Below are 27234 nucleotides of genomic sequence, written 5' to 3'. Positions count from 1 at the left end.
CAGCTTTAAGATTCTCACGGTCCTGACTCTGTGTGCATAACAATCTGTTAGATTCCATCATACAAATTATGCCAATCTTTGTGAGTACATGGCAAGAAATAACCCCTGGTGGTAAGGTCGTAAATGGTTGTGCAGAAATACCAAATAATCAGCGGCGGTTCAACATTCACATGATGATGCAGCGCCCTCGGCTGCCCGATTTCTCTGAAGCTGGGCTAGAGATCTCTCCTTCAACAATCTCAAAAGTTAGTCCTGCATCCTGTCGATTTTCCTTCCAGCCACCGGGAAGCAGAGGGAAACGGCTGGCCGTTGATTCAAAACGAACTCTCGTTGGTGGGTGTTCAGAAGACGAAGTGCCTGGGAATGGAACCGATTCTCTGCGGATGCACGTTATATTATCACGAGGGGTTCACCGATGGCAATGAGACTCACGTCGTAGTGTGTGCTCGGCTTGACTCAGATTGAGGGATATCTGAGTCTGGAGGATCAATTAGTTTGAATGGCACGTCAGGATCCAGCGTTTGCGAATGCTGTAGATCATCGTCTTCGTGGCGAGGAGTAGCAGTAGCATAGGCAGATGACGTCTCTGAGGAAAGTGCTGAGGTGCTGTCATCCGTGTCATCCAGCCCTATACTATCCTCCCCTTGCGGCCCTTCGAAAAGAGATGTGGAAGTTGGCCTTGGGGTAGTGTCATTATCATCGGACACAGTGTCCTTCGAGAGCTGATCCACGTCTGTTGCATTGAGTTTTGCTATTTCTTCTTCCCCTTTAGTAGGTTCCAGGGTCTAAAAGCGCAACGCTGAGTGGATACCAGATGAGCAGCACTAAACGTACCCGATCGAAAATTGGCAAATTCGTTGGCGAGGCAATATTTCTAGTATCTCCGCCCAGTAGGGGTGTAGCCTGTGAAATGGCAGAATCGGGCTGAGCACCGGTGAGGTGAGGCGCGGATTCTTCCAGCTCGTCCTTTGAAGTGACCTCGGGAGCTGGAACCCCATAATCACTCTCTTGTGACTCGACATGTTTTGTGGTTGGCGTCATGGGAGCTGCACTCGCTGCCCACACATCTGACTGGTTCATTGATGCCTGGGCCCCGAGATCCTGAACGAATGTAATTAGCGCATATCCCAAGGTTTCCGAAATCTTACTCTGACCATAGCTTTCCCTGAGGTGACAGTGAGTAATAAGCCAGTAGCCAGAGGGGCCACGGGCTTCTCCGCCTTCCAGATCTCGCGCGAACTGCTTAAGCTGAAATATTCACTTGAAATATCGCGAGGTGAAGCCGGAGGAGCAACATCTTTACTAGCATTGGAGATTTCAGAACGAGTATCGTCTCCGATGTCCGACAAAGTGGCTGTGATCCCAAGATCAGAGCGGGGCGTCGAGGGTGCAATGGATGAATTTGTATTTGCATCTTCTGCCTGAGGCTCAGCCGTTTTGTTCTCATCGTGGGAATTAAGATAATGGCTGTTTTGTTGTCGCAGATCCTCGTTAGTATTATTGGATTGCGACTGGAGAGGTGGCTCCTTCGATAGAGTGGCATGCTGAATTCGAGGTGGACTCATAAGTGATGGCGCATAAGTGATGGAGGCAGGAGAAGGTGGTAAATGAGGGATTTGTAAGATTGTGTCGGGCTGATGCACCGCTTCTCTGTCGGGTTCATGATCCGTCACCCCACCGGAGTCCCGCGGAAGGTGGAAAGAACTCGTGGAGCGCTGTCTATCGGCTGCAGTGTCAACCGGAGCGAGATCAGTCGTTGAGGGAATGACAGGACCATTAGATATCCCATCATTCTCTGTCTCCGAGACCTTGGGAACGAACTTGGCCAGCGTGAGTTCAAGAGGCACTGCAGATCTTGGTATTGGATGGTCGTCAAGCGTTGCCAAATCGACAACATCGATGATATTAGGCCTTATTGTAGTCTCATCTGGGAAAACGGCTGATCCTCTCTGAGCACTCCTATTTAAAGGAGAGTCCATTACACCACATTGCTCAACGCCCGAGGTTCGCGATGGTCCGTTGTCGCACCTCCCTCCGTCCAGCCAGGCTTTCTCTGGCTCCTCACGAGAGGCCGTGGTCATGGCAGGCTTGCCCCCATCAGCTGTTTCTCCGCTCTCTACGCTGGCAAGTGTCCGAACTGCATCAGGATGAGCTTCACCAACGGCGTCATCAGTCTGCTCGGGATTCTCAGGTGAAATCGGATCGACGCCAGCAAGTTGAGAGCAGGTGTATCGATGGTCCACAACCACTCCTTTGTGTTCAGCGCTTGCAACGTTGCTAGGCACCCCAGTTACTTCGGGTATTGCATGGATTGCATGGATAGCGTGGAATTCGTCAATATGTTTATCTAGTTCTGCCTCAACAGGAGTCGGCTGGATTGACATTCGGAAAGGGAGTGACTTGAGCACAATGTCATACGCAGTGAACTCGCAGAGAGATCCTTACCTGATCAACCTTTTGGCCGGGTGTGTCATTGCTGCCGAATTCTACGTCAACGGGCTCATGTTTCACTGGGTTATGATATCATCCACAATAAAACCATGTGAGCATATGGCAAATAACCTAGACTCGTCTAACCTACCTAAGTTTCCGACTCCGGCATCTAAGCCGAACTCAGACGAATCCTTTGGCGAGAGAATGGCCTCCTCGCCGCACACCGTCGCATCAGACCGAGGAGGGACATCGCCGTGCGCGCCATGTTGCGGAGCAATCGCGTCCTTCACGCCCTCAACTAAGGGATGACGAGGTCCATCAAGCTCGCCGCCGTCAACGTTGGTTTGTTGAAGTTGTGCGTGTGTCGCAGGGGATGGGGATCCTTGGCCAGCGGTAGGGACTCTTGGGTTTAGTGATGGGGTACTGTCCACTGATGCCACAGAAATGATGTGCGACAGTTGTGTGAGATCCTCCTGAGAACCGGGCCATCGAAGATAAGATCATTCAGGCATACAAATATAAGACACGCACCTCCGTTTTTCGCAACGGCATAGGCAACTTTGGTGGAGCAATAGATATCGGAGGAACTTGCAGGGCCCCATTGTCCCGGAGACTGTGCCTGAAAGAGTCCTGGGAGGCTTCTACTGGTGTGACCTGCGCCCTCGGAGAACCACCTTCCGAGGTCTGTGGCATGCTATCAATATACTCGCTGCTTGTTCCTGACAACGGGTCGTGACCTAGGCCATCATCTTTGAATATTGGAGAGGCCGGTACATCTAACACATCATGACCACTGCGGCGCACATTTGCATTATCACCAATTACGACGGCAACCACTTGATCCAGGCGCCCATTTAATGTTCCAACAGCCGGTTCCGCGGTGGTAGGTGCTGCCACCACTTTCGCCTCCTCGCTGGGCACCCTTGGCACAGCTTCGAAAGGCGGATCGCTGGGGAGTGGGGTGGGGAAGCCTGAAGAAACCGGGACGGTAGCAGCGATGTCATGACTGCTCATAATTCTCGCATCTGTTGCTGCATCTGCATCGGCTTTCTGATCCACGGGCGTCGGTAGTACGGTATCAGCAATTGTTTCGCTGACTATGCTCCCCGCGCGCTGCCGACCTGTCTCCGTTACGCTCTCGAAGTCGGACTCGATAGTGTTGTCAGGAGCTGAAAACTTGGGAGTATTGACAGCCGATGCAGCCGGTCCTTCTTGTGTGACCTGGGTTGCAATGTTGGATGGACTCGATTGTATCTGTCCGTTGGGGACTCCTTGTTCGCGGGGGGCGGGTGGTTCGTCGCTGATTGGTCCTGACGACTCAGTATTCTGTCCATGGATCGAGTTGCCAATGTCGAGATTGCATTGTCCTGAGGTCATTTCTGGGAGGGTGCTATTGGGTGCCCTCAGAAAATCATTGCTATCGTCAAACAAGCCTGAGACATTTGATGCTACTCGAGATGGCTCCAGGAGAGGGATCATTTGGGGGTCGGGATCGGCACCCTTGTGCTCGGATCGCCTAGGCAAAGGTACAGGCTTCGGTTGAGCCTGGCCTTCAGTGGGCGAGTCATCATCGTGAGAAGAACTGGTCGAGACGCCCTGATTGTCCCCCTGATCCGCAACCGTGCTTTCTGGAAGAGCACTTGGAGCTGAATTTCCAGGGATGATTGATGGCGAAAAGTTTGTTCCGTCCTCAGTCACATCCGTGGCGGCATTCCGCTCTGTATCACCGCGCTCGATAGTGGACGAGGCTGAGGTCGGCTGATTAGAGGGAGTGTCTTTAGCGACACCACTCTCAGGGAAAGATCTGGGAACAGGGCTATATGTTATTTCACCAGTTACATTTACATCTTGCTTGTCTTTCCTGAGATCTGCACTTCCGGTTGCGAATCGCACCGTCCTCCCCTCTTGTTGAGTACTATCTGTAGAGACTGGAGCGGGGTAAGAGATCTCTGTTGCAACAGCTGTTTCGGGAGGGATTTCAACTCCGGATGATGACAGCTGCAGCGAAACGGGGACTGCAGAACTGGATTCAACCGGGATGGCCCTAGGTTCGGAGGGTGTGACAATCCCAGTCCCAGAAACAATTGGCCCAGGGACCGCCGCACTGTTTTCCGTGGGCTTCTGGACGCCTGGTGAGTCTGGGGAGATGACGCGGACGGAAATTTACCTTCTCAGTCGGACCAAAGCCTCCCGAAGTGGTCTGGGACTGGGCAGAAGAGAGTTGAGGTGGCTGCATGTGAATGCTCCTTTCAGCTTCAGTGTCAGCGACAGATTCAACTTCCGGGTCTTGGTGAAAAGGGGTGTCAGGGACGTGAGTGTCGCCTTGAGGTGCTAACTGGGATGTGCTTTGGAGCGCCCCATCCGCAGATGAAGGGTCCGGGGGAATGAGACTGATGCTTGGTGCAGTGTTGAGAGCAGTGCCATCCCCCTTATCCTCAGCGTGAGTGGCATCACTGGATTGAACCTGTGTGGTTGAAGAGTTGGGTGCTGGCAGAAAATATTCGCAAAGGTTTTCGACATCTTCCTATGTTGACCGTTAATACAACTATTGTCCGCGCCCGATGAAGACGCAACATACGGTTGACGCTGGGTGAGCCGATGCCGCGCGAGGTTTCGCAGATCCACAAGAAGGTTTCCTGTTGGGCACGCTAGGGGTACTTTCAAAGTCATTTGCCGCACCTTCCTGCAACGAATCCTGTGTTTGGAAAGGTTCGAGGGTTTGATTGTTGGCCTCATGACATGCATCGACGTTGGTTGGGGTGGCGTGAGTCTCGGTTGTCATTGTTGGACCGAAGAAACACTGCAGAAGCAGCAGACGAAGAACCTGATTGATTAATTCCTGAAGACCGACAACGCTGCGAGGCGCGATAACAAGTAATGGCACGGGCCCGAGGTGGGAAGCGGGGGTTGCCTGGTTTGGGAACAGTCGCCCGGTTGTTCAGTTGACCATTTCTGCACCTGTGACTTGCATATATTCTGGAACCGTGAACGCGTTCACTATATGATATGTCCAAAAGCGATATATACCATTGATCGTACAACTAATGTAGAAAAGTTACTCCGTAACCATGCCTTCAATGCTTGCACGAGTTCAATATAAAGAGTTGGGACCACCGATGCTAGTGACCTGGCAAGCTGGGCAACATTGCATCCCTCACCGTTCAAGAACTGGGGTCCTGACTGCCATACAAATGTGTGACCAATCCACGAGACCATAAGGAATCAAACCAAACACTGGGCTAACAACCTACGTCTGGATGTCATACTCGATGCCTGCTTCATTCAACTTCCGTTGTTTTCGATTCTTCCTCGATCGAGAGCGGGCTAGCATCCGTTCCTTCTCCTTTTTCGTCCGTTCCTGTAACCGTTATACGTTAGCATAATGGTATTGAGAACCAAAGGTTCATGCCTACCCGGTTTTGCACCCCGAAGGTAGTACGACGGCGAAGTGGCATCACCGGATTCTTCATATTCGCACCGATCCATAAATTTGGATGAATCTTATCCGGAGGAACGAATTTACAAACAAGGATGTGACCCATCAACAAGTAGTTGTCCATCGTTTCGGCCACGATCTTTGCGACAGGCGATGACGAAAACTCGATGAATGCAAAATGCTTGGATCTGCCGGTCTACGATAATAGCCAGATTTCAGCGGAGGCCCTGATGGGGGCGTTTAAGCAGTAACCTTTTTGTTACGAGACAAGCGGATTCGTGTGACCTTGCCATACTGTGAAAAGTGGCCTCTTAACTGCTCCTCATAAAAGCCATGAGGTATTCGCCCAAGAAAAATCACACCGCATTCCGGCGTCTTCAATTGAGGTGAGACAGGTCAATGAGTCGCACAAGTCATGAATCTGGCTTACCGCTTGCTTTTTGGCCCGTTCGAGTTTTCTTCTGACCACCTGATCGTCCTTGGACACCGTGGGAAGCCTTTCAGCGTTCATTTCACCATTAGAAGCTATCTCCTCATCACTATCGGAGTCCGAGTCAGAAGAGAAACCACGGATGTATGTTTCTTCATTGTCTGGCGAAGGATTTTTGCCTGTGGCTTGGGACAACACAGCTCGTCTGCGTGAAAACGATTTGAAAATCTTCGTAGTGGGTGCCTTCGGCATGTCTAACTTGGCAGAGCCTGCAAGAGTTGTTCCAAAGATAAAAAAAGTGTCGGCAGGCCAAAATCTGGGAACAAACAACTCAAAACAAGCATTTGCACCGTTTTCCATATTACTGTCAGTCCACGTGACTCGGCTCGGCCCACTATTATTGTGGGGGTGGGCAAGCGAAGCTTGCCCACGGGACTGCTTATGTAAGCTAGACTGGCCGCAGAGCAGCCTGTGGAAGTATAGTTTTATAACTCATCACAAACGTCTCATACAACAAAAAGTTCAATTGAAAGTTGCTTGGAATTGTAAAGGCTGATAATTGGACTGAGGAATTGTAAAAAAATTGAGTTCTCATGGCTCTACAACCGTTCTCGACAACCGGCGCGTTTTACGAAAATCCAACAGTCCGAATTATAGAAATAGCTACTCTACACGTCCAGGAGAATTTCTACGCGCTTAGCTGCTGTGTGATGAGCCTGAAGTTGTTGGGTGATCATTTGTTTATTTGTGTGTACATCGTCGCACTCAATAGCGCATTCTGGAGATGCCTGGGGCACACTCAGCTCAACTAATGCTCTCCTGACTTTGGAACAACTGAGACGACTTCCTAGCATACTCCTTATACCATTTTACATCATCAGCGATCAATATTACGGAAAATTCGATGCATACAAAACAATCAAAATCAACTGCCCAAAAAAATGCATTTGACCATGCCCGTACTATGCGCTGGATCCGTGGTTATGGAACCATGCTTCCGGAGCAATCTCAGACCAGCAGGGATGGTGCCTTATATCAAATTTCCCCACAATCTACATCTGCCCCTCAACCTTCCTATTCTGTTCTATCCAACGTGTCCGAGATACCAGAGACCCCAGCCAATCCAAACAGAAAGATCGGAGCACTGAAGCGAAAAGTCATTGAACTAGAAACAAGAGCCAGCCGAACTAAGGCCCAAGTTGCCAGACAAGCACAATCCATGCAAAATCTAAAGCGCCGTTGTACTCGATCCGAAAATGCGAAAGCTAAGACAGCTGAAAAGCTCAAAGAGTCCACAGATCTACTTCTTGAAAGGTCTAATCAGCTGAAAGAAGCAAATGCCACTATGAAGTTACCAGAAGCTCGGAACATCGCGCTGGAGAAAAGACTCGCCAGATTTCAAACTGGATGGAGAAAAGCAAGTGCCAATGTCACTAGACCAGCCTAGTCAGCCACCTAATGACGGCCTATATAGAGGGGGGGCCGTTTGGCCTTCAAATGGGCCTAAAAGGGGGTATTTACTAGTGGATGTCCTGGACATCCTGGTGAAGACTGATCCATTCACCAGGACGTCCCCAGGACGTCCTAGGATGTCCTAGGATGTCCTGGGATGATTCTATAATTCAATCAAATTCAATCAAATGCTTCTGTGATTCAATCAAATTTGTATTATTCAGGGTAGACATTCAAAACATAATGCCGCAATTGAATCTGATTTCCCATGACAATCCTCAGGCTGCTCAACTGTCTGTGCACAATGCTGGCCACTGTCTGAAGGGGTGTCAACACTGTTTCCCACGTCCCCAACACACTTTACGCAGATGGATAGCCCCTTTGAACAGCTTCCAGAATATATATTTTGAGACTGAATTGACCAATAAATCATCGAGAAAAACGCAAAATACTTTTTTGGACACGAGTTCTTTTGGGTTAGTGTGGCTGTCCACCTCATGTCTGTGCACAGTGCTGGTCATTGTCCGGAGGGGTGTCCAGACTGTTTCCCACGGTGTCAACACACTTTGCGTAGTTGGATAGCCCCTTCAAATAGCTTCCAGAATACATAATTTGAGACTAAATTGACAAGCAAGTTATTGAGAAAAATGCAAAATACTTTTTTGGACACGAGTCTTTGGGATATCAGTGACCCGGGAATTTCGATGACTTCGATGACTGTCAGTGAAATTTAGTGGCCCAAGCACTATCCCAAAGACTCGCATCCAAAAAAGTATTTTGCATTTTTCTCAATAACTTGCTTGTCAATTTAGTCTCAAATTATATATTCTGGAAGCTATTTGAAGGGGCTATCCAACTACGCAAAGTGTGTTGACACCGTGGGAAACAGTCTGGACACCCCTCCGGACAATGACCAGCACTGTGCACAGACATGAGGTGGACAGCCACACTAACCCAAAAGAACTCGTGTCCAAAAAAGTATTTTGCGTTTTTCTCGATGATTTATTGGTCAATTCAGTCTCAAAATATATATTCTGGAAGCTGTTCAAAGGGGCTATCCATCTGCGTAAAGTGTGTTGGGGACGTGGGAAACAGTGTTGACACCCCTTCAGACAGTGGCCAGCATTGTGCACAGACATTGAGTTGGACAGCCACACTAACCCAAAGACTCGCGTCCAAAAAAGTATTTTGTGTTTTTCTCGATAATTTATTGGTCAATTCAGTCTCAAAATATATATTCTGGAAGCTATTCAAAGGGGCTATCTATCTGTGTAAAGTGTGTTGGGGCCGTGGGAAACAGTGCTGACACTCCTTCAGACAGTGACCAGTACTGTGCACAGACATTAAATAAGTTGGACAGCCACCATCAAAAGACTCGTGTCCAAAAAAGTATTTTGCGTTTTTCTCAATAATTTATTGGTCAATTCAGTCTCAAAATATATATTCTGGAAGCTATTCAAAGGGGCTATTCAACTATGTAAAGTGTGTTCAGACCGTGGGAAACAGTGTGGACATCCCTCTAGACAGTGGTCAGCATGCGCACAGACCATGGGATGGACGAGTATGGCATTCCGGGACAATTTGCATCAAACTGAATTAGGACATCTGAGGACGTTTGCAACAAATGAATGAAACTGAATGGCCAGGATGTCCTAGGATGTTTATAGTGAAAAAGGCCTTTTAGGCCCCATGCAAACGTCCTGAGGTCCCCCCTATAAAGGCCCACATAGTGGTTGTCCAAGGTGCACTAGACTTCGACGACGACTGGAATTGAGCACTAGAGCATCCAAAATGCGCTATGAGGCTGCTTTAAAAGCGGCTCGGAAGTTTTCTTTGAAAACTAAGGGAGTTTTTTCGAACACCATCCGTGAACTAAGCCGCAAGCTTGTTTCAAGTGGTATACCGGCATCAAAGGTGGCGGATGTTCTTTCTGCCTGTGCACAAGCATTTAAGGTGGACATTGGCAAGGGGCCAAGTCGCAGGATGGTATCGCATGCCGTCACCGAGGCAGGAATAGCAGCCGAGATCCAGATGGCAACCGAGCTTCAGAACATAGATAGTAAGTCTATGATGCCTTACTCCTAAATAACTTCACACTAATCAAAACTTCAGCACACACAGTGAGCTGCGATGGAACAACACATCACCATATCACCTATGAGGCAGTCCATAGTCTTGCGCTGTTTCCTACATACTCAGACAATGGACCCAAGAAAGCGATGCAGGTCCGGACATGGGGTGTCCGTGCTATGCCATCGCATTCCAGTGTTGATCAGTTGCAGAACATTAAAGGGTCGATGAGCGAGTTCTTCGAAACTGCATACAAAAGTCCAGAGCTTACCGACTTCAACCCGGGTTTAGGCATTGGGAATGCAATTCGGAAACTAACTGGGATGAATTCTGATCATGCCGAAGATCAGAAGAAGCTATTTCGGCTAATATCAGACTGGAGGCACGAAGAATGGATGCTTCACCTTGGTGTACAGCATTGTGAGACAATGTCTGATGAAGCTCGCCAGGAATTTAATCATAACACCATGAAAAGTCTCATCGCTAAATCCGAGAGTGCCGAAGCTTGGTTGGATCTCACCAACAATGAGCAGACAGCACAATTTCGAACTCGTACCCTTCAAAGACTCTGTGAGCTTGGCGAAACCATTGTCAGGGTTCAGCACCCTGCCCTAGGGTGCCCCAGACTCCCCAACCAATCCCTTCCTTCCATTCCTTCATTGTTGCCTTGTTGTTGCCTTTCTGTGTTGTGTACACACGCGCGCACGGGATAGCGTGGGAACTTTCTGAGCGAGCAGCTCGCCCAGAATGTTCCCACGGGTCACAGCCACAGTTCTGGGCGAGCAACTCGCCCAGAACGTTCCCACACTTACTGGGCACTGCCACCTGGATGTTCCCTCCGGGTCACACTACACAACTCTAGGAGCTGTATAGTTGTGGGCATGTGACCCATTCCTTTATATAGCAACCATGCGGGGAGATGAGACCTTTACCCTTCTCATGCCCCGCATAGGCAAGTGTATATATTACCCTTCTTCTCATCTCATGCCCCGCATAGTGTGAGGACAGGCCAGATAGGGGTTGAGGTCAGGGAGCCTCCGAGTCCGAGGCCGGGCCCTGACAACCATCTATCAACAACTTCCCCATGACTTAAAATGTCAAGTTGACACTATTGTATGGTGTGGATGCGCTATGCACAAGGACCTTAATACCGTCAAAGCCGGGGCCAAAGCTATGTCTGAGGCATGGAACCACCTGAAAACTGTGGAGACACCAGGGCCAATACCCCTCCATAGTCTAGCCAAGGCTGCACTTGCTAAGTCAAGCCCGACAAACTCCGAAAAGCCTGATGAGCCTACACTAGATGCCGGAGCAGTCAAGCTTACATCGCTCTGTGGCTCATTATTCAACAACAAAGATGATAAAAAAGGATGTCAGGACGCACACTATCATTGGTTCCATGAGAAGCATGGGAGAACTCGTCGCTTTGGCGATACGAGTAATACCCGCTTTGCTTCACATCTATATGCAGCAATTGAGCTATTCGTTTTCCGCGACGAATATCTTGAGTTCCTGGAAAGCTGGCATGATAGGAAGAATCAGCCGGGGTTTACTCATATGGAGGAAAATTGTTATAAAGGCCTTCAGGACACACCAACGGTGACTGAGCTTGCTGTCCTGGCTCTCTTTGGCCTGGCGGTCTCTATACCTTACTTGGAGAAAATGCGAGCAGGAGACTTTCTATCTCAAAATATGCTAGATATGGGTCCATTCCATGATCAGGTCAAGCAGCATATCGCGGACCTTGCACTAGATTCCAACTTACTTCTGGATACAGAAAAGCACGGCACTTTGGGCCACTTGACAGGAGGAACATGGCACGAGCCAAAAGTGTTTGAAGCTCTCAAGCGGGAGCAGGCAAGAGGAGCACTCCCATTTCTCCATGAAATGCTCATAGAATTCTGTCGAGGTGCTGCGCAGAAGTGGGAAAGTTTTGTTTTTGAATTCTCTAGTGACGGAGTCATTGCCTCTCTAACTCCAGCAGAGAAGGCATCGGCATTCATGCCAACAACAAATGATGTGAATGAAGGGATGCTAGGGACATGGAGGGTTTGGGCAAGGCGGTTTCCATCGCTAAGCCAGCATCGATTTAATTCATTGGTGATGTATAGCCGTAACAACACTGAGGCTTCATAAGGGAAAATTTCAGTGAAGCCCATCATGCATTCCTCAGGAAGGAAGCTCGGCATCGAGACACACAGAATCTTGAGAGGAAACTATGGACAAAGTTGAACAAGGCTGAGGAAGCAAAAGCCGCTGCCAGCCATGAAGCCCAAAAGGCACAAGATGAGAAGAAGAGAGTGGAGGAGGAGAAACTAGGGAGTACTTTACTCCAGTTGGATGCTACAGTGATTGCTGCAATGACGGGGGACAAGCTAATTGAACAGATCAACAAGCACCGTTGGCTGGCCCCTAAAGACACCTTTATTCCTAATCGAACAGCAGTCAATAAGCTACGAGTTGGGCCCGGAAGGCACTACTCCAAAATATTATAAAACACTATAATGCACAATCTGCAGAGTCGCCAGGATCTGCGATCTGAGGTACCATAACTGGTCTGTTTACATACTCATTTTATAATGCATCGATTTTTCCGATCGAGTGCTCAGTACATACTTTACATTGTATATTCACACTCTCTAGATTTTTGTTGGGACATGGAATACAGTTTCATGAGTTATCGATGGAACATTTGCGAGGCCATGTTTTGGCCGAATCTGATTACATAAGCGGTACACGGACACAACCTGAGTTGCCCAGTCCCAATTATTGTGCTCGCCCGCCGCTGATACCATAAGTAGCTTCTGCAGGGGGCACCTACTCGCTCACCTTCGCACTCACGCTCGGTGTTAACTGGTCAGCAAAGCAGGGTTTGTAACTTATGACTTCGAGAAACCTGGAGCCTTCAGGATCTTGGGTGATGCACATGAGAGGGCTGGATGATGCGCTTGCACTCTAGTTAGGTTATTTAAGACCAAGTTGGGAGATGAAGTTGCTGGTGGGTGTTCCGACCGGGATAGTGGACACGGCCCAAAATGGGCTGGCAGGAGATGCGATTGCAGAAAAAACAACACAAAAAACTAGAATTCAACTATTCACGAAATGTTCACGGATAATCAAGCATGATGGGAGGAGCTGGGGAAGGCAAAGTATTTAAGAGATAAGAAAAGCTCACGAAGATTGTCAAGAAGGAAAGTGAGAATGCGATAACTACGCAAAACCAGATGGTGACCTGATCGCACGGACACCAACATACGTGACACCACGCTTTATCCCGGACCGAACATACATGCCCCGTTGACTCCGGAAAGAACGATGTCCTATTGCATATCCTACGCTTTTGCCTCCCCAGGAAGGGTCGGGCACAAAGAAGGAAGGGACTGGACGAGGCGCTGGGATAACCAGCCTTCCACGAGCACGCCTCCGCATTCTCCTCGGTCTTGAAGGAGCCCGGGGGTTAGCTAGTGGCTTCCTTGAAACAGGGACCATAGGACACCCAGGAACCTTAGACAAAGTGGGCGCGGATGGACTACATTCTAACACAGCGACTTGAGGTGGACTGATAGAAGCATCAAAAAAAAATTCCGCGAAGATCTATGCAAACTTTTGAAATCTATTAATGAACACTGTTGGACTGGGTCGAACCTGAGATTGAGGGTTCAGATCAATTTGAAGCAACTTTACGCCATCCAATGCAGCTTTTCCCGCCCTGGAACGCCTCAGTGCTGCCTGTTCTTTACTGTCTTCTGCAGGCCGTCCAACGACACTGCAGATAGGTAAGCCCTCCTTCATACGAATGCCGAAGAGAACTAACTGCTCATGTAGAATGTTGCGAGATAGGGATATACTTGAGAGACCAGAGCCTGAGAGAAGCCTGTAAAGGATTTCGTTCTGAAACATGTCGAAACATTCGACCGGCACGTGACTCGGTTCGGCTCCGTAACGGAGTTGGCCGAATTTATTTGCCTATTTGTCCACATATGGCCAACAACAATCAAATCAACCTCTCTGAGCAGTTGCAGCTCTTGCATGAGCTTAACTATTCAGACCTCCACATGCCCTACGGCACTCACAGCAACAAAGCGACCCGCGAATATGGTACCAATCGCGAAGTTCGCTTTCTCGATGCCATCGCCGCGGCACTGACCACCGGAAATCCTGGAGATGTTTTCGCAGCTGCATTCGATAAGCGAGGGCACGTGGAGGTCGTTCTAGCAAAGAATGGGCCTCTGACCCCCGAGGACATAGCCGCCGCAAATGAGCTCATGTCTCTCATCGGGGATCCCACTGTTGTGAGTGCGATGGAACTCTTTCCCTTTCTAATCCAACGTTGCGAGGCAAATATCAATAAGCGGATTCAAAACTTACACACCTCGATCCAAGGCAGAGAGCTCCGCAGCGATTTCACGTCAGCACTACAGGCATACCTACCAAAGACTGACATTCGGGTTGAGTTTCCTGGCCGGGGTGGGGGAGTGTTTCTTGGGAGGTATGGAGATGGAGCCCCTTCGTTCACCACGGTGTGGCGAGATCTCGTTGAAGCGATTACCGACATGACCTCACACGGGTTAGACGCAGAGACCTCTCAGAAGTACGCAATACTTTATCTCCGCGCAGATGCTCTTGGCCGCTCTCGTTTCCTGAATACCCTCATTGCCAATTGTGGTCCCTTGGAGATGGATCGCAAGGGGAGGCTAGAGAAACTGGAGAGGCGTTTAGGCAAGGTTTGCCAATACGTCAGCGGCATATCAGAACTCATCCAAGGAGCCAAGAAAATGTTGCCGATCCGTCACCGCTGGGTTACAGACACTTTTACTGGTAGCGGAGAGGGGGTGTTCCACCTGTGCGATAGCCCTCACGATGCCGTGGCACGTGGACTTGGCACAGCTTTATCGGAGGATATTGTGAACAAACTCCACCAGGATTTTCCCTTCATTCTCAGTAACTGGCGAAGGCGACAAACTGTGCATGCATGTGTTCATGCCGAACTTCGCATTCTTCTTCACTTTGGCTTACCACCACCCCGCAGCTTTCCTGTCCAGCACCCAATCGGGGTCAGCAAGCGAAGCTGCATTTGCTGTGCTCTGTGGATTGAAGTCCATAATTCCATTTTTAAAACTCGGTGGTTGACAAGCGGATCTCATGGGAAACCATATGCGAACTGGGCACTCCCAGGCACTGCATGCGGGTATGCTGTAGGGGATGATGGAAGGAGTTCAGTCGATGATGCAGTGCTGACGGCTGTTTCTATACAATTGACAGATGCACTGGCTTGGCTTTTATCGGGTCCAAGGAGGATCTCTGATGAACATGGTTCAAGTGATGAGAGTTCTGATGGTGACCAACAATCAGAATGGCTATTGCATGTGCTGGACTCTGCTTCTCGGTTTGATTGGTAGGAAGGTTAAGCTCTGGGTTGAAAAAATGGGTTCCTTTCTTTTGATGTTGCCAAGAAACTGCTTGCACCGGCCATCCCATACTGTAGATTATCTTTGTACTAGCACTGCCTTTAGAGGGAGATTATTCATATACCTTCAGGCATCCGACACTTGGACAGAGAATAGTGCAGTGGTCTTGCTAGCCGGATCTGGAGGTAGTCTCATGAATGTGAATAAATAACTCGGCCAGCACCAAAACCCCAAGAGGGGAAAGCTTAGCACGAGTTGGGGAACAGGAAGAAATGTAAAAGACAGAAAAGGGGAGATGAATAAGAATAACCCGCTGCAGTGGACTTTCGGTCAACATGGTTGCAAGAAACTCCATTCTTATAACAAGTCTAGTTCTTCACAGTGATGGCAATGGGGGTCTCCCATGCCTGGATCACCCAATGATCAATTATGTTCCCTTTTCATCGAGTTATTCTACATATTCTAGAATCATGCACATACCTACTCTACTACCACACACTCCCCAACCACGGACAATTGATTGAACTGCATGCCCTCCAAACTGACTCTCCTAGGATTGTTTTCCCACCTTTTCATCCTCCAGGCTCAATGTCTCAGCAACAGCATCCTCTTCAAGATTGGCCTCCCCCATCCTAGCAATCACGCCAATGTGTCTCAAAAACACAAGAGCCAGTACCAATCCAACCATCATAAACGAAAAGTTCAGCCACTGAACAGCACGGTATCCTTCCAGGAGAGCAGATTTAGGTGTGCTGGATGATGGTTTGGATGAAGAGGTTTCTTGAGGACCCAGGGATTGTATGTTCCTCGCTACCATTTGATTGAGGACTATGGAAGAGAGAGCAAGTCCTACGGAAGTCCCAACCTGCACCATATCATCAGTCATCTAGTATCAGAACGTGTCGTCAAGTCCATCTCAGTTGGAAGTGTTCATGCACCTGCGTCAACGTAGTGAACAGTCCTCCTGCAACACTCTGCTCATCCAGCCTGGCTACCTTCGCCACAAATAGGCTCCCACTTGCGAAGATAAAATCCGCCCCGAACACACCAAATATTGCAGCAGGAAAGCCAAATACCCAATAGGTCGCTAAGGGATCTATTATTGCGAAAAGGAGTGGCGCAAGACCTGCCATCACGCATCCCGTAACAATCAGAACTATGCCTTCAATGTGTGCAACAGCGAGGGCCACTGAAGAGACCCACCATCAGTATGACGAAATCAAAAAGTGCCGAATGTGTACCTATCCCGTTGAGAATTACCCCGGTAATTGACATAGGAAGCATTCGGAGCATTGCATGTATCTAAAACGTTTCCCGGGTTAGACTGTGCTGCTCGCATCCACGCTTATAGCTCACCGGAGACAAACCGAGATAGTTCTGATAGCTAATACAGAAAGAATGCATAGTGAACCAGATGATCAGGTCGACCCGATTGTATGTGAAACGCACTAGAGCTACGCAGAGAAGTCAAGAATATGGCGAAGACATAAACCAACAATAGGCAGCTTACAGAGGCATGGACTGACCAGCTGCTGAACCCTGCCCATACGAAGAACGCCAGGGCCTGCATTGCAGCCATTCGGCCGTGGGCCCTTGTGAACAAGTCCAGGTTGAGCATGGGTGGTATGGTGAGCAGGTTATCAAGGAAGGTTTCCGTTGGCGTCAATGTCACGCTCGAGGAAAGCCTCCTGGATATTTGCCAGCCAAGTCGTTTCTCCCATAGTATAAATGCACATAGAAGGACGATGGAGAGAACCAGCAACGCGATGATGTCTATTGGATCATGAATTCGAACAGCGGTGAGACAACTGGCAGACTTACAGCTTGTTTTCCACCCATCAGGTGCAGTCTCGACATCGCCGAGAGAAAACGTCAGGAGTATCAACGAACTTGTCACAAGGAACGCCCCCATCCAGTCTACACGCCTGTCAAGACTTGGGTCCAAATGATGTGTATCTTTATCGATGGCGAGCCACCCAGTAACAAATGTCAACCCCGCAAGACCTGCGCTGAAGAAGAACGCGGATCTCCAGTGCGCACTAACGATTTGTAGGTCAATGTGGCTGCCATGTAAAGATATCGAGTACGTGAGAAATTAACCTCGTCTTCTGCGTTAAGACGCCCCCCATTGTGAAACCTAATGCGCTACCCAGTGGCGCCCCACAGCCAAAAGTGGAAAATGCCACAGTCCTTAGCCTGCTCCCGACCTCAAATGTTTGAGCGAGCACCCCCAATCCAGCGGGGAGTCCAGCTGCGATTCCCATTCCTTGGAACGCTCTCATCACATCCAAACTGATTTCGTTCTTTGCAAAACCGCATCCAACGGACCAAACTGCTACCCAGGCTGCACCAGCGAGGAATACCCGACGGCGACCATGCAAATCCGCAAGGCGGCCGAACGGAAGAAGAAAACACCCCGAGGTGAGGGTGTAGGAAGATATAACCCACTGGAGCGAGGCTTGAGGGATATTGAGATCTTCGCTGATACTCGGGAGCGTTAAGGAAAATCCCGATCCGATGAATATCTGAAGTTCGACACTTCGCACTCAGGAAGAACAAGAAGCCAGAAGACTGGAACGCACATTAATGACCATGAAAAGCGTACTAGAGAAGATGATGGTGAAAATCCTCCATCCCGGAAGGGGTGGTTTTGCGACTTGGGCTCCGCCCTAAACGACATTCCGATGCGTGAATTGCGCTAACTTGTAGACGCGTAAACACAAACCTTGACCATGGGTGCTGAAAATTGTGCCACCTTTTCAGTGTGAGCCTGGGCCTCAACTTGTGTCGCCATCTATCCGGCGTGTTCCTAAAAATGGTGCAAGACGCAACGTTGCATTCAGTAACATGGTCGGGAAATAAAGTCGACCCACTCCGAGCGGGCGGTAGTACGAGCAATGCAACACTTAGAGCCCGACTCAAGGAGCGTACGTGACTTGGTGTTCCTTGTGTCTTCGGAGGATGAGTGCTACAGGTGGGGGTGAGCTGGAAAGAGGTCCAAGTTATGTAACGGCGGGGATGCCAGGTATATAGTCATCCGTCATCTATGAATAATAAGCCACACCCTGAAGGGAAGCACATCGCATCAATTAGTGTGCTTGTGTCCCAGGGAGTTCCCGGGACTGTGTTAAGCACGTTTCGAAAAAAAGACCAACAGCCAAACGAGAGCAACATCCAGGGACCCATCAGCCCTGGGATTTTGGGATTAATGACGATGAACCCATCCTCAGTCGTATTGTCTACGAATAACCAAGGGCCAGTTTTAGGGGTTTGAAGATGGTATGGAGCCGCGGAAGTGGAAGCCAGGATCCAGGCTCCATATTCCCTCAGATAGATTCCCCGATCATTTATTTCGCCACCCCTCCTTTTCCAACAGCCCATCCTGCTGGGAACCCAGGTGGTAGGAAGTACCACGGCTTTAGTGAGGCCCGGGAAGTAGGAAATTGGCCCCAGATTCTGCAATGGCTGCTTGGCACTGGGGTGGCCGACGGGTGATCAGGGCTTCACACCGACCATTTTGACTGCGCCACTATTTACCCCTACCAAAAGCTCAAGGGAGAGCTGTAGGCTTGCTCCTGATCCCAATGAAATCGTTACGTGCTTCCTACCCAATTTTGTCTGAATTTTGGGTATTCGAGCTTGCCTTGCAAGGTCAACTCGAACTCACAATTCGTGGGAAACTTTTTTTTCGCACCCTTTTTCGCACCTCTTGTCGGAAAACTGAAGATCTCGTTGTAGGGCGTTACCGAATTCTGCTGCGTGTTGCAAGGGCGTTATGGAATTTCTAGTCTTTTCTCCCTCGCTACTTGGTAACCCGGCCCCTGTATTTGTATGACAGGTCGCACGCTGTCCGCATTGCCAAATTTTATTCGGCTGTCATGGCCGGTTCCCGCTATCAACCCAGTGTCTTTGATTTAGATATTGTAACGCTATACCGGTGCAGACACAATAAGACACGATAAATTCGGCCAACTCCAGAGTGACAGATTGCCTATGATGTCACTGGTGGCGTTTGCGAACTTCGAGGCCGGCGCATGACTTTGTTCCAGCAACAACCTCAACACTCTGATCGACTTCATGATGCGACCTTCTAGATTCTTACGTCCGTTTACATCGCCTCTCCTTCTTTTAAAGCCTCCTTTCTCAGCTTTTAGCCCATACTCCACTGGAAGGTGAGATTTACTTCTCAACAGCCATGGACCCATTCCTCAACCTAACCGTGCAGCAACATGCACAACAATGACCCAGAGGTGATTGAAAACCTTTCCACAACATTGGCATCGCCGTCGAATCCCATATGAATAGATCATCGAGAGGGAGATTAAGCGAAAGGACCCTCATGCCAACTCCATCCTCGAAACAGCACCTGGTTGGAATGAAGCTACGGCCTCTGAGTCGGAAGCCAACATCAAGGTATGATGATGATTCCGACATCCTTACCTCCAAGATCTGTAGTACAGGTCTTTATTGCCTATTCTTCCAGGCCGAACGGCACGGCGGCATTCCAGATGCGAAAAAGACCCTGGAATATATCAAGAAGAGGTATCATGATGAGCCTAAAACTCCCATTGCTGATACCCCGCACAAATACCGCGCAAACACGGTAGGGCAGACGGATGACACAAGCAACCCGCATACATCTGCGGACTATGAGAGGGACGAGGTATCTGGGCCACTCGGCTCCAAGCACGACAAATAACTGGGCGAACAACACGCTAATAAGGGACAAAGAAGCTCTGAAACATCAACAAAGAATCCCAGGGAATACTCAGCAAAGAAGACAGGAGAAGACCATGTTGTTGGTTGATTGCTCACTTTCGCGCCGTACCAGTTCATGACATCACACGGGGGTTGGTTTTTAAAAAAAGGCACCACTTTCAGGCACGCTACAGTATTCTATTTCGTTGAAACAACCCTACCAGAAATCCATAATTTCGTATCACAGTACAGTAATGAACACCGGGTATGGAGGCGGCGGCTCGGGTCAACATTACTACTTATGAGAGTAGGAGTGCAATGCCAGAAGCAATGGATGCTGCAATCACAGTGTAGCCCGTGCGATACACAGAACGCACGCTAAGGACTGGAGACATGGTAGCGTCAGACTAACAGTCACAACAATTTTCTTCAGTACTTACATGCTCCCAAATCCCAGGACAAGTGGCGCAACCCGTTCAGAGAGTGGAAAGTGAAAGGAAAAGCTACGATTGCTTTTCCAGTGTATTTTACCCAGTCTGGAACGCCATGAACGTATTCAATGATGTGAGTGGAGTCAAATGGAATGCCGAGAACGGGCGCTGCCAAATATCCCAGCAGGAAACCATATAAACCTTCATGCACCAACGGTGGGTTTAGTAGAAATGGAATGACATGCCCATTTCACCTACCAACACTGAGTCCCACGCCAGCGACACGGTGAACGATGCTGAGGAGCCACGTCAATTGAGGCTGGTAAATGGTGAAATGAGGGCTTGATGGCCGCCTTAAACGTTGACTATTGAGAATAGCTTGAGAGGAAGGCGAAACACTTTCGACCTGAACGGCTCGACTGTCGCGAATGTGAGGTGGATAAGCCATGGAGAGAGAAGATGTCAGAACGAACTAAGACGAAGTGATGAGCCTTTGGGTCGGTGTGCGGAATGCAGCTGTCCACGAAATCAGTCCACCCTCAGTGCGTCAAGCAGAAGATAGGCACCTCGAGCCACAAAGGCTTTCCTACCAAGCCCAATCGTGCGGGTTACGATCATAGTCACCTTCGGTGGGGGAAGTGAAAGAGTGGTGAGTGGGAAATGGAGAGATTATTTAAATTCGCCGGGTTTTCACGTGCTCGCAAGACTCTAACTTATATGTAACCCTCCCAAGGCACAAGATGGTCAACATCAACATGCTCGTCGTGGTCCTCGTTCTATGTCTAGCGTCCCTCTCATTTTCGTCCCAACATCAAGCTGCCGTGGATTTCCCAGGGGACCTCTCCCGTTCAATCTCCGAACAACTGGATCCTAACAACACGCTTGCCGTTGTAGAAGGCGCATTCCCGTTTATATCTACCAACACGTCAGGTGTTCGTATTCCTGCTGGGTGGTCTTTCAGTATTGGCTTCCACCCTTTCCTGTCAGTTGATGATGGGTTTTCTGTTCAATTTGGCGCGGCCATTCGCTCTGAAGATGGCACTATCTCTGAACTTCCTGCCTGGCTTGACTTTTCCAACAACTCCCTCACGTTTTCTGGAATAGCACCCGTGAAAAGCGGCCCCGAAAAAGTCTTTGATTATCAGTCTCCTCGGACTGTGGATTCACTTCAAATCCTTGTTTATTGCTCCTTGCGTTCTGATGGGGATGAGCCGGTACAATCCGCTTCGGGGTCCTTTCTATTGATTATAACCCCGCATGTGTTGACAGTGGAAAATAATATTGTTGACGTGGTTTCAACTTCGCGAGACCATGTGGTGAGAAACATGGAAAATCTCTTATTCCCAACAATGACGATTGATGGACATCCGGCAACTGGTCTATCGTCCATTCACGTAGACATGGAAATCCAGAACCAGGCTTGGCTAAATTGGGACAGGTCTGTTCCCACTACCGAAATGGATCAAACTCCATCTAAAGTCTGCTTACTCAGTGCCACATTTCTTCTAAGCGGAGTAGTCCCCGATCGGTTCCTAAACGGATCAATGTTCTCGGTCCCTGCTCGACTTTCTTACGGTTCTGCATCTTACCCGTTTCTGGTGAGGTTTGAAGTGAACCCGTTTCCGTTCACGGCCTTTGATCATCCAAACATCCCCATTGAGCCACGCACCCCATTTAATGCCTCATTGTCCACATTCCTACGCGACCCCCTTCAGTATCAGTACAGTCTACCACAATCCCTCAATCCTAGGTGGCTCTCTCTTGATGTAGAGACGCACTCACTGCTGGGGATCCCCCCCGACTTCGCACGAGGCTCATCCAGCACTCCAATAACTATAATAGGGAGAGGCATAGATTCTGGTTTAACATCGACCGTATCCTTGAATCTTGTATGTGATTTGCACGCAAAAGCGTCCAACTCATCAAAACACATTAAGTGGTCAACCATCATACCAGTTATGTTGACGTTCATCATAAGCGTCGCAATATTCGTTGGAACCATCGTGAAGCGATCAGTGTCTATTAAGCACCCTTCGATTGTCACCGCGAAGAGCGACAAGCATTTCTCCTCCACGCGATCAACACAGCGTCTATCCGGAACATCATCCGACCGTGGTGAAGATTTAGTGTTTGATGCTTCTGTTCCTTACGTCGGGGCTGCTCCTGGGGAGCTACTTACCGAGGAAGCGGCATCTGTTGGAGTGCGTCTTGTCACGGCGCACCAATCTTCGGATCGTAGTCTTGACGATGGTCCATCTCCACATCTCGTTTGCGAACCAGTTTCAGCTCATTCACCGTCATCTCTTGGTCAATTCAACGATAGTCGCTTGACTCATACGCCAGATTCTACATCCAGTTGGGACCGGGAATCGGAATGGCTAGAAAACAAGCGGTTTGCCTCGTGGAGCGCATTTTGGCGCAGAGCCGATCTCGCTCCTGGTCCGTCAGGCATCGTATGACTCGAGATGGAGAATCATGCATTAACTTTAGAAAACCGTATATATTATCCATCACCTACACCTGTTGATGATTCGATTTGTCGATTTTAGAATCCATGCAATTATGGCACTATCGCTGTAGGGAGAGAGAACCAGAATTGGTATTGACTTGGTAGTTGAACGGAATGGCAACGGGCAACTAAGATATCGACTCCTCGATGTGGCTTGTTTGGTAAGGGAGGCGCAACGCACTTGCCAGTCCACATGTTATTCAATCTGCAGACAGCTCCTGTACACTTTTTGAGCTGCAAAGGATGTGAAGTCAGCGTTCAATCCCACATTTCTGCAGTTGAGCGTCGGCCAGGTCTGGGGCTTCCCGCTCCGCGGGCAATTCCCATCTTTGGAGGAAACGAATTTGACATTTTTGGCATTCTGACGATCGTTTAAGTCAGTGGATGGGTTCATTGCTCATGCTCCCTTCTGCAGCTTCGTTTATGTACGTGCACTCACATGCATTCTACACCCTGAATTTAACCCGATCGAAACAGAGTGACATCATATGCCGTAGATTTGATGGATTCCATCTCTTCAATATATATTCCGGGTGGCGTTGACAATCCAAGAATCTGGCACTCCCTGATGCCGCGCGCGTCAGTATTGCCGTGCGCACAGGTGCCTCAGCCGTTCAATTACAATTACATTGTGATCTCACTTTCAGGCTCATGACGTACATGTTGTGGTGTTCTTAGAGATTGAAGAATGCAGTAGCCTCTGACGCCAAATATGTTCCTTGCATCTTGCACCCAAATCCAGACGCCTCTGGATCGCTCCGTGGCTCGGAGTTACGCTATGGGTGGGATTAGCCTCGCATCCAGTGATTTGATATGTTTGGCCTCGCATGATCAGATGTTGCCAAAATATTGGAGACAAGCAGAATGGCAGCTATTTTTACCTCAGTAAGAGAAAAATGGTTCCTCTGGTGATTCACGGTGGTGATCCGCATGCTGAAACGATCGCATTTACGGCCAAACCCATCTTCGCAAGCATGTACGAAATATTATAAGTGATGAATCAAACAAGGGAGTACGGAAGTCATGACATCAGACATGTGCTTGGGCCAGCTGCAGAATCTGCATGACCAGCCGTAACCACAGTGGATCGGGATGAAGAGCTGGTACTAGGGGGGCGAATTGGTTTACGAACAGTTTTTGCCCGATGATGGCATGATGTTTGCAATGCAATGAAGTTGCCGGCGACACCCCAGAATCCTGACGCCCTTGACATAAATCCATAGCTACGAACGTTGTACGGTCAGAGCTTTAATAATTGACCCAACATTCCTTTGTAGTAGTACCACCGCATCCTGCCCGGTCCATAGTCTGGGAGAGCTCCAAAACCAGATTCAGATCTTCCCAGAAAACATGCTATATGAGGAAGTAGGGATGGATGATCACCTAAAATTCATGATGAAGAACAAGGACGATCCAAACCACCTCGCGTACACGGATGGCTGGGATGCCGAGGAGAACGGTACTCGACAGGATACGATACGGTCACTCACCTAAGGGAGACTACATTCGGATACAAGGAATCATGGGTAAAAGCGTACAGGCCTTTCGATGCGGAGGTGATGGGCCTGAGGGTTTCCAAAGAAAAAATTGAGAGGCAGTAGGGTTCGATTTAATCGCTTGGGACCAACAGAGTACTCAGTAATTTGCGCTAATAACACAGGAGCATGAAAGTGCCTCTTCCAAGGAAAACCAAGTAAGCTGCAGGGACGCTCGAGAACTCAGGATATTCATGTGCGACCACGAGGACTTCAAATCGCATTAGCCCCCAAGCACGGCGAAGTGCCAGGAAACGAGGGAGCGGACCACCTGGATCAGGTCCCAACCTAGGGCCGCACAGTGATCTCTCACATTCATTGAAGGCTCACGAAGATGTGATTTGGAGACTCGCACTATAGGTTACACACGCCGACAAACTTTCGGCCACGTGGCGACTAGCGGAGCACCGAGACCACTTGACATGCCTTCCGTACGCCTCAAAAAGGCTTACTCAACACTCCCTCTCTCATCAGCAGAGGCGGACAATAGCCCCGTAGTGCGCGAGATAACGTATTGAGAAAGCTGAAAACTCATATTTGTCTTTTATCCAAGGAATCCAGCGGTCGTTCGGGCCATCTGCAAACGCCTAAAAAAAACTTTGCATCACTATTTCGCCCTGGCTCTACTGATGGCCTCCACATTGCTCCCGCTGGACCCTCGCACTCCCGGCCTGGGCAAGCTTCCCTGGAGCCCAGCAACGCAGATCGTCATATCTCCAATGCTTGGATCAACAGCCGCGATTCTGACCCAAATTTGGATCAGTATACTCGTTCTAGTTGGTTTTCCAACAATTTGGCACGTAGGAGGCGCCAGACTGTATCCCAGCGTTCAAGAGCGCAATCCACATCTCATGACGAACAACAGCAGCCCCTCCCGACATCAGGGGGGTGAGTACAGATCGCCTTGCGCCCCAAAACAACAATACCGCCACAGTCAGTAGGTTACCTTTGTTACTACTCACTAGACACGTAGGATTGACATTGCTTGTCGTGTCGAAGCATCTGCTGTTTCTCAACATGTCCGAAGCAATGCGGGACCAGATAGGCCCACAGATGAAGAAATGTCTCATGAACATCATCCGCCCAGTCCCCATTTTCAAGACCATGATTATGAATCATCTGACTACACGACGGATGGAAGCGAAGTCGATGAGGAGGAACACCATCTAGATGAGGTTGTAGAAGTAAGATGCCTACAGTATGATCATTTCCCGAGGATAGCAGTGTTTACTATCGGCCCCTGTAGCATCTGGATGTTATCGATCCCCAAGTCGCCGTCATATCCCATCTTTCGAACGCCGCGAATTCCATCATTATCCCACGCCTTCCATTATATTCGCGGCGCCCAGTTGTCACCCTCCCCACCTTAACGCCCAGTGCTACCACGGACAGCTTGCCCATAAAGGAATCAGTCCATGCAGATGCTGAGGCAGAGAAAAGGCGGCTCTTCAAGAGACATAGGAAGAACGAGGTCGAGCTGAATGCTCACGTCGAGCACGTCCTCAAGCGACGCGCAAAATTTCGAAGAGTATTGAAGGGTTTGTGGGGTTTTTTAAAGACGCGTAAGCCAGCAAAACGTGATCATTGACGGCAAAACTTACCAAGGCACTCAAAGCTGCGGGGATCGTCACTGGAATTTACAGCTTCTTATGCGGTAAGTGTAGGCTGGATTTGCGGCAGCAGCATATTTCAAGGCTGAAATTTCCATGGAAGCGTTTTGGGGCGCTGCTATTGTCTTGTTCCTCGTTAAATGGATCAATCTGCACAACACCCAACACCAGAAGTTCTGGATTGAACTTAGCAGTCAAATAGAGAACGGTTTGTGGTCTCTGTGGCGTCTAGTTCTCGTGCCCAAACCTTTCTCGAATAGCTTTGTTCACGCTGACAGGCATTGGACTGCTGCCATGGAGGGTCGTGGATACGTATCGTGAGGATTCTTGAACTGGAAAAAAAAAACCATTCTACTAAACGCCCGTTTTGCAAGTTATCCTGAAAATTTGGCATTACAAGCGATTAGACGCGAAGCTGCGCCGACAACAAAGCCTGCCCCCTCTGGAGAACGAAGATGACTTGCCTGATCCTGATTTGGATCCCAATTTTAGGCATGTATTAACCGAGAGCCAACAAAGAGATCTGAGACGACGTGAGTATAGTTATGGTTCCTTGAAGGTGTATGAAGCAATCCGATAACGCGATCAATTGCAGAACAGAAGAGGTTTCAGAAAAGTCAAACATGGTATCGCCCACATGCGACCGACACCCACCGCGTAAGTCCAGAACACGCAGATGTTACATATCTGCTCATATTTTGATATGTAGGCATTCCCAATAACGTAACCACTTTCTCAACTTCGAAACGCAAACTACTAACGCAAACGTCATCAGCACAGCGCTTTGGATTTGCCTTCTCGTGGATGGCAATTCGTTTTTCCAAGTAAGGACTCATTTCAAGTTATGTTGCTTTCCAGCCTGAGTATCTCTATAGTGTTTCCTCTGTGGATGCATGTGGGGTTTAAACAGGTGAGGTATTGATCGTCAATTATCACAATCTTCTATTGATACCCCCGGCACAGGTACAACCGGCCAGCTTGGACCACTGGTTTATTAATCCCTGCATCATTCTTGTGTGCAATCGCTGCAGGAATCATCATTGCCAAAGGTGGCAGCAAAACGAAGAAAACTGCGGAAGTGCATGCACGTCTACTTGATGCGTTGCAAGAGGCACAGAAAAGACCTCTTGTAGTGGAACCGGCTGATCTCAAAGATGATGATATCTCTCGCCCATCGAAGGGACAGCCAACGACCTTAACGACATTTGGGGGACACATATGA

The 27234-nt window shown here is 49.0% G+C and overlaps 8 protein-coding genes across 8 annotated transcripts; 4 read left to right on the top strand and 4 right to left on the bottom strand.

Moving 5' to 3' along the window:
• Positions 1-29: 29 nt before the first annotated feature.
• EI90DRAFT_554506 (uncharacterized protein) lies at positions 30-4823 on the bottom strand. The gene is made up of 9 exons (XM_039067784.1): positions 4601-4823; positions 4298-4554; positions 2965-4237; positions 2582-2906; positions 2446-2510; positions 1155-2372; positions 835-1101; positions 433-785; positions 30-377 (listed from the first exon to the last, which is right to left on the bottom strand). Exons 1-9 carry the CDS (start codon positions 4667-4669, stop codon positions 167-169), a joined length of 4038 nt encoding a protein of 1345 aa, XP_038908313.1. The 5' UTR covers positions 4670-4823; the 3' UTR covers positions 30-166.
• Positions 4824-12774: 7951 nt separating this feature from the next.
• EI90DRAFT_3091863 (uncharacterized protein) lies at positions 12775-13774 on the bottom strand. Its single transcript, XM_039062413.1, has 3 exons — positions 13636-13774; positions 13467-13587; positions 12775-13415 (listed from the first exon to the last, which is right to left on the bottom strand). Exons 1-3 carry the CDS (start codon positions 13719-13721, stop codon positions 13032-13034), a joined length of 591 nt encoding a protein of 196 aa, XP_038908312.1. The 5' UTR covers positions 13722-13774; the 3' UTR covers positions 12775-13031.
• EI90DRAFT_552276 (uncharacterized protein) lies at positions 13557-15000 on the top strand. The gene is made up of 4 exons (XM_039067781.1): positions 13557-14113; positions 14205-14310; positions 14394-14791; positions 14851-15000. The coding sequence occupies exons 1-4, from the start codon at positions 13802-13804 to the stop codon at positions 14914-14916; spliced, it is 882 nt and encodes a 293-aa protein (XP_038908311.1). The 5' UTR covers positions 13557-13801; the 3' UTR covers positions 14917-15000.
• A 779-nt stretch (positions 15001-15779) lies between these two features.
• Positions 15780-18023, bottom strand: EI90DRAFT_3136666 (efflux transporter; the record flags this gene model as incomplete). The annotated part of the gene is made up of 9 exons (XM_039064805.1): positions 15780-16094; positions 16168-16418; positions 16471-16531; positions 16586-16606; positions 16740-17002; positions 17051-17268; positions 17330-17754; positions 17812-17898; positions 17955-18023. 9 exons carry the CDS (start codon positions 18021-18023, stop codon positions 15780-15782), a joined length of 1710 nt encoding a protein of 569 aa, XP_038908310.1.
• A 1435-nt stretch (positions 18024-19458) lies between these two features.
• EI90DRAFT_3159685 (uncharacterized protein) lies at positions 19459-19977 on the top strand (the record flags this gene model as incomplete). Its single annotated transcript, XM_039066238.1, has 3 exons — positions 19459-19479; positions 19535-19642; positions 19713-19977. The coding sequence occupies 3 exons, from the start codon at positions 19459-19461 to the stop codon at positions 19926-19928; spliced, it is 345 nt and encodes a 114-aa protein (XP_038908309.1). The 3' UTR covers positions 19929-19977.
• A 108-nt stretch (positions 19978-20085) lies between these two features.
• Positions 20086-21010, bottom strand: EI90DRAFT_3091856 (uncharacterized protein). Its single transcript, XM_039062412.1, has 5 exons — positions 20925-21010; positions 20832-20874; positions 20617-20777; positions 20368-20559; positions 20086-20312 (listed from the first exon to the last, which is right to left on the bottom strand). The coding sequence occupies exons 1-5, from the start codon at positions 20974-20976 to the stop codon at positions 20227-20229; spliced, it is 534 nt and encodes a 177-aa protein (XP_038908308.1). The 5' UTR covers positions 20977-21010; the 3' UTR covers positions 20086-20226.
• A 66-nt stretch (positions 21011-21076) lies between these two features.
• Positions 21077-22907, top strand: EI90DRAFT_3091853 (uncharacterized protein). The gene is made up of 2 exons (XM_039062411.1): positions 21077-21796; positions 21851-22907. Exons 1-2 carry the CDS (start codon positions 21099-21101, stop codon positions 22815-22817), a joined length of 1665 nt encoding a protein of 554 aa, XP_038908307.1. The 5' UTR covers positions 21077-21098; the 3' UTR covers positions 22818-22907.
• Positions 22908-24824: 1917 nt separating this feature from the next.
• On the top strand, positions 24825-27234 carry EI90DRAFT_3136662 (uncharacterized protein; the record flags this gene model as incomplete). Its single annotated transcript, XM_039064804.1, has 13 exons — positions 24825-24899; positions 24956-25290; positions 25376-25586; positions 25649-25930; positions 26008-26056; positions 26116-26220; positions 26273-26329; positions 26387-26545; positions 26608-26669; positions 26722-26735; positions 26788-26836; positions 26888-26922; positions 26976-27234. The coding sequence occupies 13 exons, from the start codon at positions 24825-24827 to the stop codon at positions 27232-27234; spliced, it is 1692 nt and encodes a 563-aa protein (XP_038908306.1).

The sequence above is a fragment of the Cantharellus anzutake genome, assembly GCF_015039405.1.
Source record: "Cantharellus anzutake strain C23 chromosome Unknown EI90scaffold_167, whole genome shotgun sequence".
NCBI lineage: Eukaryota > Fungi > Basidiomycota > Agaricomycetes > Cantharellales > Hydnaceae > Cantharellus > Cantharellus anzutake.
Note: the sequence above shows the minus strand (reverse complement) of the source record. Positions and strands in the feature narration are given on the sequence as shown.